The sequence below is a fragment of the Rhincodon typus genome, chromosome 7 (assembly GCF_021869965.1).
Source record: "Rhincodon typus isolate 14 chromosome 7, sRhiTyp1.1, whole genome shotgun sequence".
Taxonomy (NCBI): Eukaryota; Metazoa; Chordata; class Chondrichthyes; order Orectolobiformes; family Rhincodontidae; genus Rhincodon; species Rhincodon typus.
The window spans coordinates 58,132,281-58,145,248 of record NC_063338.1 but is presented as its reverse complement, the minus strand read 5'-3'; the positions used below and the strand labels follow the sequence as shown (position 1 = coordinate 58,145,248).

Sequence of the window (12,968 nt, the reverse complement as noted above, 5' to 3'; positions counted from 1 at the left end):
GAGGCCACATCTAGAATACTTTGTGTAGTTTTGGCCCCTTAACCCAAGGAGGTCATACTTGCCCAAGGGGCAGAGCATCAAATTTCCAGTTCCCTGCTTTCTGACAAAGGAGGAAAAAGCATTGTAATTTTATAGAGAGGAAGAAATCTCTCCAGTCTCTCACTGCACCCTGCTTGGCTCCAGTATTGATAGGAGTCCTAAGACCAGTTGTTCCCTTGTGTTGACTCCCACTGGACTTGTTGCCAGAAAGGTAGAGGGCATGGTACAGTTCAAGTGGTTATGGCAAGTTGAACTGTCAACCTTCGGGAGATATGCTCATGATATCATCAGAGCATCATAGTATGTTACCTAAGGGTGTAAAGATTACATGCTCCATCTTAACGTGGATCACTTGAAGCATTACATGCTTAATGGAAACGTGCTGCTCTATATGATTTCAAAGTTTAACTCTAGCCCAGACACTAATGTGCCTGTGAATTTAATACTTATATGTAGCAAGGTGTTTCAAAAAACAAATCTGGAGGAACTTTCAATACAGCATTATCTACCCCTAATTTCTTTGGCTACAGTGGATAAATTGCTTCATCAGGAAAGATACCCTGCTGGTGCCAGAAGCCTGATGAACTGTGACCGGTATGTGACCTGCGTTGGTTGCTTTGTGCTCCTGGAACAAGGAAGCTGCTACGTACATTCCAGGCTGGAGATAGAGTCTTGCCACATGCAACCTTGTTCTGCAGTCTCAATCCACAGGCTACAGCAATAGCAACTGTCAGATCCTTTGAAGAGAGTGGAAGCCATGACAGATATGTTGTTCAGTCTACTACTTAAAGCCTCAAACGCCGAGATCAGACCTTCCATTTAGGTGGAAGCCTTTTCTGGTGCGTTGATTCTCGCGGGTTTAATTTTGACTGCACAATGTTGATGCTCACCATTACAGCTACTTAGATGTTTTACCAGCTTAGGTTCAACTTTTAAGTGGCTTTTCTGAAGAAATGCTGGCTTGCTCCACTTCCTTAGAATCTCCCTGATTTCTGAAACTAGCTTGTAATGCTGGAGGGCTCATTTGGCTTTGCTAGTTGGAATGTGTTTATGCCTGTACCTCGTTGAAAGATGGATAACTTTGACTCTGCCTGAAAGTAGCTTGAAGCTGAAGAGGACAGAGTTCTCTCCCATGAAGATAATGGGAAGTGTGTGTGTTTGGTGTTGCATTGTCCTCACAGCTAATGGCTGAATCAGAACATGTTCTAACATAGCTTTACTTCATGTTCTCCATATGTTCATCCTTTCTTCTTTGCCAGCTTTTCCTCTTTGTTCCTTCTACTTCCAGAGTGATGGGCTTCAGTCATCTAGAATTACCTTTTTGGAGGTAAAAAGCAGTCGGTTAAAATTTGCGACTTTGTCGACCCAGGCATGATCCATGATGAAGGAGATAGCAAATCTCACCCTACCCCAATGCTTTTAGAAATAAAAAGTGAACAATACCCTTTCCTGCACTCAGCCCATCTCTCAATGTGACCTCTTCTGATCAGATTGTTGCAGCAGTTCAAGCAAGATTTTCATCATCCTCTGCTTGTGGAATCAGGGAGCGTAGGTTTGAAACTTCATCTCCTGGTATTGTGGACCATCTTGTCTTGTAAAGACAAAAGTGAGGTAATTTAAGTTTGAAGTCACTGATTTTATGCAACAGTTGAAGGGCAACTGGTTTGTATCTTGCCAAGGAATGTTGCTCAGAAACTGGAGAATCTTGAGCAAGTGGTCATTGTGAATGCCAAATGTTTATGCACTTGGGACAAAGAATGGTTCATTGTTTACTCTCTTGCACTTTAAGAATCTGTAATACTCTCTTGCACTTTAAGAATCTGTAACCTATCTGCTTTTCCCAGCATTATGATACTCTTGTTTTTCTTTCTGTCCATTTGTTAGAACATGACAGGTTCCAGCAGACAAAGAGTGGAGTCACTAAGTGGTGGAGTTGCATCTACAAAAAAGACCAAAAGGAAGGCTCCCTTGCCTCCAACTAAAATAGAAGACCAAAACACCCAAGATAATAAATCAGGTTATTATATTTATTTTTACTTTCAATTTTTCTTGAGAGTGATAGTTTGAGTAATACAGCAGAGCTTAATTAAGTTGGTACGCTATAATTTTAATATTTTAATATCCTAGTATTCCATATTGAGTAACTGCAAATAGGGGAATAAATCATATTCCTAAATGCTGTAGCTTTTAGCTTTTTTGATGAAAGTACACTGAAAAATGTTTCTAATTCTTTTTTTACAAAAGAGACGCTACTTTTTTTCAACCTTTTTGTTTTAACCCTGCTTTTATTAAGAGTATATGCCATGAAATTAGTTCCATTGAGCTAGCTTTCCAAACCAAAACATTGATATGTACAAGACCAGAATTATTTTTTAAGACTGATGCATGTAATCCGCAAGATAAAAGCTGTTGTGTAATATTTTGCCATAGATGGAGAATTATTTGACAAACGGGAAGCAGAGAGTAGGAATAAACTAGGCATTTTCACATTGGCAGGCTGTAACCAACTGAGCACAGCAAAGATTAATTGTGGGCCCCAAACTATGTACAATTTATATTAATAGCTTAGAAAATGAGAGTAATCAACCAAAGTTTCCTGACATTGTAAATTTAGATGAGAATTAAGCAGTGATGACACAGTATGTTGCAGAGAGATAAAGACTTGTTAACTGAATAAGTAACAGGGTGGAAGATGGGGAGGGGAAAGCAGAATAATATTTAAAAGTAACGAAACTTCTAAATGATGATGTTAAATGTTGTTAAATTATGTTATTTTTTTTTAAACTTAATTTCTGTTTCAGTCATGGAAGCATGTCTTGATATTTTATTGTTTTACAGATTTGGACCTAATTGTTTTATATGCACTCGGTAGAATATGTTCCAAACTAGAGCTCATTACTCAAAATAAAGTACCTGGACTTTGTTTATAGTACTACCTTAAATTCTTAATAGCCTACTGATTTGTGACATGATAGTGTCTGCATGTTAACTTGGATCTGCACATCAACATGGAAGGAAATTATTACTTAAGAGACAATGCCTTAAATGAAGGAAATTTGTTTTTTACTGTTTTACACATTAATAATAAATCCAAAAGACCTTGTTTCAACACAGGAGTTAGTGAGCAGCAAAATTCCAATGCATCACCAATGTGAGGCTAGGGTGATCCAGCTCCGAAGTCGTTTTAGTGTGATTGATGGACTTCCACTTGATTGCATCAAGAAATGAGTATCCTGTCTATTTCCATTGTGTATTTTCTGGCTACCACTTAAAACAAAATTGGATTTCCTTCTCCCTGATTTAACATGCTAAACGGCTACAAAAAGAAGATAAATTACACAATTGATGCCAAGTTCTCAAGTTGACTCCGTTAAAAGGCTAAATCTATGTCATAGCTGCCTTCTTGAGTTGACCTAAAATAATCCATGTCGTTATTCAAAGATAAGCAGTGAAATTTCTCCTGATATTAGGATCAATATTTCACCCTTATCTGCAACCATGAAAATTATATTACTAGGTCAATCATTTCATTGCGGTTTTGCACAAACATGCAGTGGACACCTTGCTGCTACATATATCTACCAAAATATTGACTGCATTTTAAAAAGCATTAAACTGGCTATCAAGCACTTTGCAACATCCTGAAGATATGAAAGGCACTGTATGAAATTATTTTCCTATTGTTCTGACCTCAGACAGTGCCATCTGCTGACAGAATGAAAGAATGCAAAAGTTTATCCTAAACTAGTCTTTAAGGACAGTGTAATGCAACATTGCCAAGCACTACGTTAACATGCTTAAGTTGCCCTTTGGACGTTGAGACATAAGAAAAAAAGAAGCTGATGTATTTTCAAAACTCCTTGCCCAAAATGTTTATCCCTGACAGAGGCAAAAAATTTGGCCAATTCAAAGGGAATAAGTTTGGAAAAAGAATCATTTTTGACCCAAAGCTGTTCAAAGAAGAGTTCCAGAAGTGAGGGTGATTTTGTTACCTCATCCAGATCCCATTTATCTTTTTAAGCATGCAGCAATATCAGCCACATTCAGCAACTTGCCCAGTTCTCTTTTTCACTTTCGCTGTAATTCCATACTCCTGCACAAGCCAGTAACTTATTCCAAAGGTCATTGAACTTCTATACAAAGGAAAATCTCTAAAATCTGTTGTAGTTTCATATGTATGTATATTAAATGCATATCCCTCATTTTCCCAAATTTTCTAAGATAATGTGGTAAAATATAGCAGTGATTTTTTTTAAAGTTTAATAAGTTCTTATGTATTTAAACCAATTTCTCAGAAGCAGATGATTGAATTGGAGATTTTAGAAAAAGTTATGAGGACCTGGGTAGTCTGATATTTTGCATCTGATATGGCTTTAACAAACGTTTAAAGAAATGTATTAGTATTGTAAATTGAGATTAATGTGATGTATCTTTTTTCAATTGGTTATGTCAGGAAGGTGTACTTATTTTAAGCACGTCATTGAAAATCTGTATTTGTTCTGATTGAAGCGTGTGTTGAGTGTTGCGATACAAAACTTTTGAGCTATTGTAAGAATTCCAGAGTAATCATTGCCAAGGTCTATGTACTACGGAGGTAATTAAGATTTTAATCAAGGTAACATTAGTGGAAAAGTGGTATTTCTGTCTTGACAATACTGTTGTAATTTGTGCTTTTAGATTCTAATCAAGGATCAGTGGATTTATGTCCAAGTCCTGACACTGCAGATAAGGCTTCTGCTAGTAAAATACCATATACCTCAGCTGATGATCACGGTAAAAATATTTCTCGCTTATCAGCAATTATTTCCTCCTGGCCAAGACGCATCTATGTATAATTTGCTTAAAAAAAAAATCACTTTGGTTATTCTTAAGAAGAAAAGTTATGTTTAACGTAAAGCTCTAAAATAAGTTTAGTATGATTTTTGAAAACCCTGTCAAATATACAGCCCAATGTATGCAATAAGAACATTTTATTTAAAAAAAGCTTGGGACATTTCAAGACATTTCACAGCCATTACTTTTGAGGGGTATTCACTGTTGTAATTAACACACGATTTCAAAAATACATTTAAATTAATTCAGACGGAGAGTAGGCAATTAATTTTGGGCAGTAGTCTGAACTAGTCATTGGCAAATTGACTGTCTGTTCACTTTAGATAAATACAAAAGAAATCAGGCAGAATGTGAAATATGGCGATTCATGACCACTTGACTGGTGCTCCTGGCCAAAAGAACTTTTTGCCCATATAAATGCTCTTCTCTATTTTATACAAATAAATAGGATTCTGTTTGAAATATAAATGTTCAACAATTTGTGATGACTTTTACTTTCATGCATGAATGTGTATGTGACTCTTAAAAAGAAAAATAGATGAGTAAACATCATCTTGTAAGACCAAATCAAATAAGAACAGGAAGAGGTTGTTCAGCCCTTCGAGATTGTTCCATGATTCATTCAGTGGCTGATCCAACATTGGTCACGTCCACTTTCCCGCCCTTACCCCATAACCAACGATTTTCCTCCTGATCAAGAATCTATCCATCTCAGCCTTAAAGACACACAAGGACTCTGCCTCCACAGTGTTCGGTGGCAAGGCGTTCCAAAAGTTCTCAACCCTTTGAGTCAAGAAATTCCTCCCCATCTCAGTCTTAAATTGGTGCTCCTTTATTCTAAGTCTATACCTTCCAGGCCCACACCATCCCATGAGGGGAATTAACATCTCAGCTTTTATCCTGACAAGCCCCTTAAGAATCCAATATGCTTCAATGAGATCATTTTTCATTCATCTAAACTCTAGTGAGTAGAGGCCCAACCTGTTTAGCCTCTGCTCTTAAAATTACCTCTCCTTTCCAAAATAATCCTAGTGAACCTTCCCAGACCTGCCTCCAATGAAGTAATATCTTTCCTTAAATAAGGGGACTAAAACTGCTCATAGTACTCCAGGTTTGCTCTCACCAGCACTTTGCACAGGATTACAGCAAGTTTGTGAAGAAAATATGCTACATCAGCACTTGAATTCATGTCTGCAAATTATCATTTCATCCCATGTCACAGAAAACTGCTTTTGTTGAAGCTACGATATTCTCATATAGAGTGACAGTAATCAGTTTCACACTTCATTACAGATACATCAGCAGACAGTTAAATTCCCTGAACTTAAAATGCAAATTAAGGGAGTCTTTTTACACAATGTCTTGCATACCCTTCATCTCTACTTTAAAGATCAACCTGAATTTAGAGACTTCCTGAAATCATTATGCATTTATGTTTAAAAAGTGCACAAGTTTAATGCATTTATACATTTGAACAAGAAAATATTTTAACAGCCTTTTAAGCTGTTCAACAAAGAGGTTGTTGTCAATGCAGAAAACTTTGAGCACAAGTAAATACGGGTTAGAATGCAAGAACCCCCACTCCCATTGGCTCGCAAAAGCCTATTCATATTCCTGTATGTATTCCTCCCTATCCCTCTAAGAAACATTGTTTAGCTCTTAAGAATTCTCCGACCTTGTGGTTTCCTTCACGCCATCAAATTTGAAATAATATTATTATAAGCAACTACTGGCATGTAGAAGTTTAAATTAAGTCTCTCAGGGAAGAGATTTACAAATGACTGGATACTCCCATTTAGCAATAATGCCCAAATTTATTAAAATAATTTCCAACACAGTAACTATTCTTAAGAGCAACCCTTTTGGGGGAAAAAAAACACAGCTGACGTAATTGACCACTTTCATTCTTGTCTATAGATGTAAAAATTCAGCTCTGCTGAGTGAATTGAATAGTCTGGGACTACTCTGTGAACTGCATCATTTCCCTCCCTGTTTTAAGATTGCAGTCTTCTTTATTGACGCCTTTTTCTTCAACTTAATTGAATGCTCCCGATTCCCCCAATATTTCCTGTTTCCATGCAGTAATGATCCCTCTTGTTCTCCTGAATTAATTTACTGAGTGTGATATATCTCTTCTACATCCATAATGCTCCCATAAAAGATACTCTACGTGCTTTGTGTACGAATGAATCTGGGTTGACCTTTTTATTTTAATTTAAGCTGTATAAAATGTATATTGCACAAAGTTGTGGAATATTCAAAACTGACCAGTTAATTAATCATCTGTGTTCCAAGTATTCCTGACACATGAACTGGTGTTGAATTGATTAATCCCCTGGACCCTCAGTTAAATGATATGAACAAACAAAATTAATGCAAGATTTCATAGTTATAGGAAATGTAAATAAGTTTTATATAAGTTTTTAATCTGTATGGAGGATTGAGTGCAAGGAGCTACAAATACCGGATGGAGTGGTAACTGAGATTTTTTTTTAATAGTGACATGATATTTCCTGATAATAACAATTACACCTATTCTTTTGATAAGAGGGAGATCCACAAGTACAGAACATAAAGGCTCTCAAGTTATAGGAGGGCTATGTATACGGGAGAGGTAGTGTCATCTGGGTCTTTAAAGACCCGCATTGATGGTCAAACGTCCAACCTTCGGTGATGATGTAAAGCTCAAAACCGCCAACAGTATATTTCAAAGAGATGAAGACATGAAGGTCTCCATTCTCCAGAACTCTACAACTTGATATATATTTACAAGCAAGCAATTGTTAACTTCCAACCCATTTTTGGTCTTTATTGCGGTTGTTTCATTTGGTTTTTGGACATCGAACTGTAATGGAATCTACTGTAGTCCGAAAACATATATAAATGGCCAACTGAGAGGATGCTCTGAATGTGAATGAGAGAACAGGAAAGCATATAACCATAAGATATAGGAGCAGAAATAGGCCATTTAGCCCATGAAGTCTTCTATGCCATTCAATCAAAACTGTTACATTTCTCAACCCCATTCACCTGCTTTCTCTCCGTAACCTTTGATCCATTACTAATCAAGAACTTATCTGTCTCTGTCTTAAATACGCTCAGTGACTTTGCATCCACAGCCTTCCGTGGCAATGAGTTCCACAGATTCACCACCTTCTGACTGAAGAAATTCCTCCTCATCTAAGTTCTAAAGCATTGTACCTTCACTCAGAAGCTGTTCCCTTGGGTCCTAGCCTCTCCAACCAGTGGAAATATCATCTTCACATCCACTCTATCAAGGTCGCTCAATACTCTGAAAGTTTCAATGAGGTTCCCCTTCATTCTTCTAAACTCTGCGTACAAACTCAGTTTTCAACTGCATCTCATATGGCAAACCCTTCATCTCTGGGATTATTTTTGTAAACCTCCTCTAGAACCCTTCTAAGGTTAGCATATCCTTCCTTAGATATGGGGCCCTAAACTGCTCCTAATATTCCAAATGTGGTCAGACCAGAGCCTTATACAGCTTTAATTGGTGAAGGCAGGAAAGTGGAATTGGGGATTATCAGATCAATCATGAATGGTAGAACAAACTCAATGGACTGAATGGCCTGCTTTTCATCCAACATCTGAAGGTCTTATTGTGGTCTTATTTTCCGCACAATGAAAGATTGGCAGACTACAAGATTGAGGAACTGAATTAACTGAAGTTCTACAAAAGTAATGATGCATGAGTTTGATTTTGTTTCCTTGTTGTTTGCCTTTGTGTGCCAGAATGGTGAATGACTACATAATCAGAGTATAGATTGCAGAAGGCCTATTACCCATAACTGTGATGTAACCCTGCTAGACCTGTATCAATGGCAAGGACAGTAGTCTTATATTTTTGTGTTAGAGCCTGCAGTTCCTTTGTGTTACTGCTGACATGACTGTTGACTGACTAATTGAATTTCAGGTATCTCAATGGAAATAAACAGTTCAGACATATGCCAACAGAATGTTGAATACTGATCATTCCATTAGATTTCAGGATACCTGTTAAAACCACAGTGCTATACCAAATGTGAAGCTGCCCACAGTATGAGCAACTTATTTCTATCTTCAGCACTGACCCTACAATGTCCATTTCTGTGATTTTTAGTTCCCCTGGAGTTTCCTTCAATATTTTTATTTCAGGCAGATTGGAAATTGACTACTACTTTTGCGCATAAGGTATTGTGTGTGAATTCGAATTGAAATGAGCTGCATTGTTAAGTTCATTCCACCTACCATTTCAGCATTCACGTCTTTACAGTAGGGTGTTCAAACACATAGTTCAGTACTGCAAATGAGGAATGTTGAAATAGAAAATTGCTTCTGATAGTTTTGATGTTAAAAGGAAAGAGAAGGAGGGATATATCTGATCTATTTGCTAAAATCATTTGAGCTGAGATGGTATGAATGGGGTGTCTTGTCCACTGGGTGCTCAGAAAGGATTGTGCCACAAGGGAGCTCCAGTGAACCTACTGGGATCAGCTGCACGCTGTTGTGGCTGGATGCAGTATTTGGCAAACAAGGAAATTCTGGATGGCATCCTGCTTGCACCCATTTTATTGAGGTTTGTTTAGTTTCATAATTATGTGTACCGCAAAATAAATAACTTAAAGATTTGCTGGGACTAAAGGAAATACCATTAATTCATGCCACAACGTCTAGTTGCTAAAATCTGCAACTGCAGACAAAGTAGTGGGTATTTTCAGTTAGACTATGACCTGAACTTTTATTCCTGAATCAGAAGCACAGTGTCTGGAAATTGTCTGACTCGGGAGGTAATGCCCTGGATCGTCTAATTTTTTGAACCAGGGATGTGTGTATTAACAGGAGTTGAGCCCACCACTCTCTTGGAAAGTCTTTGGAGGCAGCTACATTTGTTGCCGAGTGTGGAGGTGGCTTGTGTAAGGGGCAAACCTCAATTCTCCATGATTTGCCAAACAAAAAACAATAAAACCAAAATCAGCCCTCTAGCGCTTGCTGTCCCCTCCAAAACACACGCTGTATGCTCCATCCATGCCACTTCATGACAGCTCATCCTTCCATCTACTCCTTGTCACCAGCCATACACTCTATGCAAACCTGTGTCCCTCTACTCACCCCATGGAACTTTATAGCCCCTATACCAAGTCATGTCCCCTACCCATTATCCTTTATGCCCTTACATGCTCCATGTCATCTCACCAAGTATTCAACATGGGCAGAACTCAGCACTGAAGTTGTAGGTGTTCATTGATGACTTGACCTTTTAAGATAAACACTCTTGTTCAGTAAAAATGCATTCATTTTATTAAGTAAACACATTCATTTCATTAAGTAAACACATTCTTTTCATTAAAGTACATGTCATTAAGAACTTAATCCTTTATATAAAACAAACAAGCATTTGTATTCATAGCCCCACATCAGAGACTCTTAACCACTTGGAACTGTCTGTCAAAATGTACACTGACAAGCAATGCACTGTGATAATGTCAAGCTGTGAAATTAATCATACAGAATAAATCTTATAATGACAGTCTTCGGGCTTGTGTCAATAGATGGTGAAATAGCAAGTACTGATTTTGTTTTTAAATTGCGGTTTTCTCATTTAAAGGGCAGGGAAATTAAATGACGTAACAGTACAGATGAGCATAACGGTTCTGATGAGTTTATCCACTTTTTACGTGCATTCATATCTAATAACAATCCCAAAAGACATCCTGTATTGCCCATGGTCACCCCTCTACTCCCAAAGAGTTCTTTAGATTTATTCAAAAGAATACATCTTCAAATAATTCTGAGTTTAGATTTTCTCTTGAACAAAGAATGCTTTGGGCATCCTGCTTATTTAAAAAAAGTAATGAAGTTCTGTCTCAAAATATCTGTGCTTTTACATGTGCAACTGTCAGAATGAACCACAGATGTGCAAAGTACAACCTGCCCCTTCTCCTCCTCCCACCGAAAATGGTGGGTGTTCAGGGGCAAGACAACCAAAATCAAGAGTGCAGCACCATTTGGCTATGGTGAAGCCCCTTCCCTTTGTTGCAGAACTTCAGACCCCTAAATTCTATCACTTTTTGAGCCAAATGTGATGTTAAGCTGTTAGGTCAGAAGCATTGAAAACAAATATGACAGGTAGCCATGGTGTTTTTGTAGTGGATGTTGTCACTGTTAGAGATTGATAAGTTTTCAATGTGTTTTGAAATTAAATATTGTGGGTTACTTTACAATGGAAAATGTTTTTTTTTTGTGCAGATTGGAATAGATTTGTAATTGCACAAATAAATCCTGCAGAACACTCAACAGGTTTGCTTTGAGGGTTTAGTCTTACCAAAGTACAGATCTGAAAGATGTGTGTTCAATTGTTGAAAACTTCAGTTTTAAGCAGCTTCATAAATTATTGGCATTGCCTAGGTTTTTCATGAATGCACAAACTTAACTCATGTTTTCTTATGGGTACAGCTGGCATTGGATCGGAATGTAACCTTGAAGAGATTATTGAAACAGAAGAAATAAGAGCTGCAGACATTGATGATACAAAAGAAGCTATTGTTCAAAAAGCGGAAGAGGTGCTGTGCCCACCAATTTCCACAGATGGTACATCCAGTTCTCAAAGTGTACAGACTTCAGATCCTGCCAACTCGGATGAGCATTGTTCTTATACAGTGACAAATAAAGAAGCTGATATCAAATCTGAGGGCAAGTAAGTGATAGTGAATTATATAAAACAAAGAACTGCAAAATGCTGGAGATCTGAAACGAAAACAAAAATGACTGGAGAAGCTCAGCACGTCTGGCAGCATCTGTAGGAAGAAATTAGTTAACATTTTTAGTCTGGTGACTTGGTTCTGACAATACGTTAACTCAGCTTTCTTCCCATAGATGCAGCTGGTGAATTATATTGTTGATGGCCTTGTGCACACATTGATATTTACAGCACAAGAGGAGGCACTTTGTCTTATTGTGTCGAGGTTGGTAAACAAAGATCTGATCACACTAATCCCTAGTCCCTAGTCACTACTCACTAGTCCCGCCTTCACATTGAGGATAACCTCTATCGTATTGAGTGGCACTATCACTGTGCTAAATGGGACAGACTTCAAACAGATCTAGCAACTGAAGACTGGGCATCCATGAGGCACTGTGGGCCATCAATAGCAGCAGAATTGTACTCCAGCACAATCTGTAACCTCATGGCCTGGCATATCCCCCACTCAACCATTACCATCAATCTATGGGATCAACCCTGGTTCAATGGAGAGTGCAGGAGTGCATGCCAGGAGCAGCACCAGGCATACATGAAGATGAGGTGTCAACCTGGTGAAGCCACCAAACAGGACTACTTGCATGCCAAACAGCATAAGCAGCAAGTGATAGACAGAGCTAAGCGATCCCACAACTAATGGATCAGAACTAGGCTCTGCCGTCCTCCCAGTTGTGAATGAACGATTACACAATTCAACAACTCACTGGAGAAGGAGACTCCACAAATATCCCCATCCTCAGTGATGGAAGAGCCAGCACATCAGTGCGCAAGATAAGGCTGAAACTTTCGTAGCAGTCTTCAGCCAGAAGTGCCGAGTGGAAGATCCATCTCGGCATTCTCCAGTGGTCCCCAGCATTACAGATACCAGTCTTCAGCCAATTTGATTCACTCCACGTGATATCAGAAATGGTTGGAGACATTGGATCCTGAAAAGGCTATGGGCTCTGACAACATTCTGGCAATAGTACTAAAGATTAGCGCACCAGAATTTGCTGGTCCCCTAGCCAAGCTGTTCCTGTACAGCTATAACATTGGCATCTACCTGACAATGTGGAGAATTGCTCAAGTATGTCCTGTACATAAAATGCAACACAAGTCCAACCCGGCCAATTACCGCTGCATCAACCTGACTCTCAATCATCAGCAGAATGATGGTGGATGTCATCAGCAGTGCTGTCAAGCAACATCTGCTCAGTGATGGTCTGTTCGGGTTCTGCCAGGGCCACTCAACTCCTGACCTCTTACAGCCTTGGTTCAAACATGGACAAAAGAGCTGAATTCCAGAGGTGAGGTGAGAGTGACAGCTCTTGACACCGAGACTGCATTTGCCTGAGTGTGA

General features: G+C 38.5%; 1 protein-coding gene across 6 annotated transcripts in view; it reads left to right on the top strand.

Moving 5' to 3' along the window:
• cobll1b (cordon-bleu WH2 repeat protein-like 1b) overlaps positions 1–12,968 on the top strand; it is a 152,047-nt gene that overhangs the window by 128,066 nt on the left and 11,013 nt on the right. For all 6 annotated transcript variants that reach the window (XM_048598984.1, XM_048598982.1, XM_048598983.1 and 3 more), the window contains 3 exons: positions 1,924–2,056; positions 4,717–4,812; positions 11,326–11,566. In XM_048598984.1, coding sequence (XP_048454941.1) covers positions 1,924–2,056; positions 4,717–4,812; positions 11,326–11,566 — 470 coding nt within the window. The remainder of the gene's footprint in view (positions 1–1,923; positions 2,057–4,716; positions 4,813–11,325; positions 11,567–12,968) is intronic.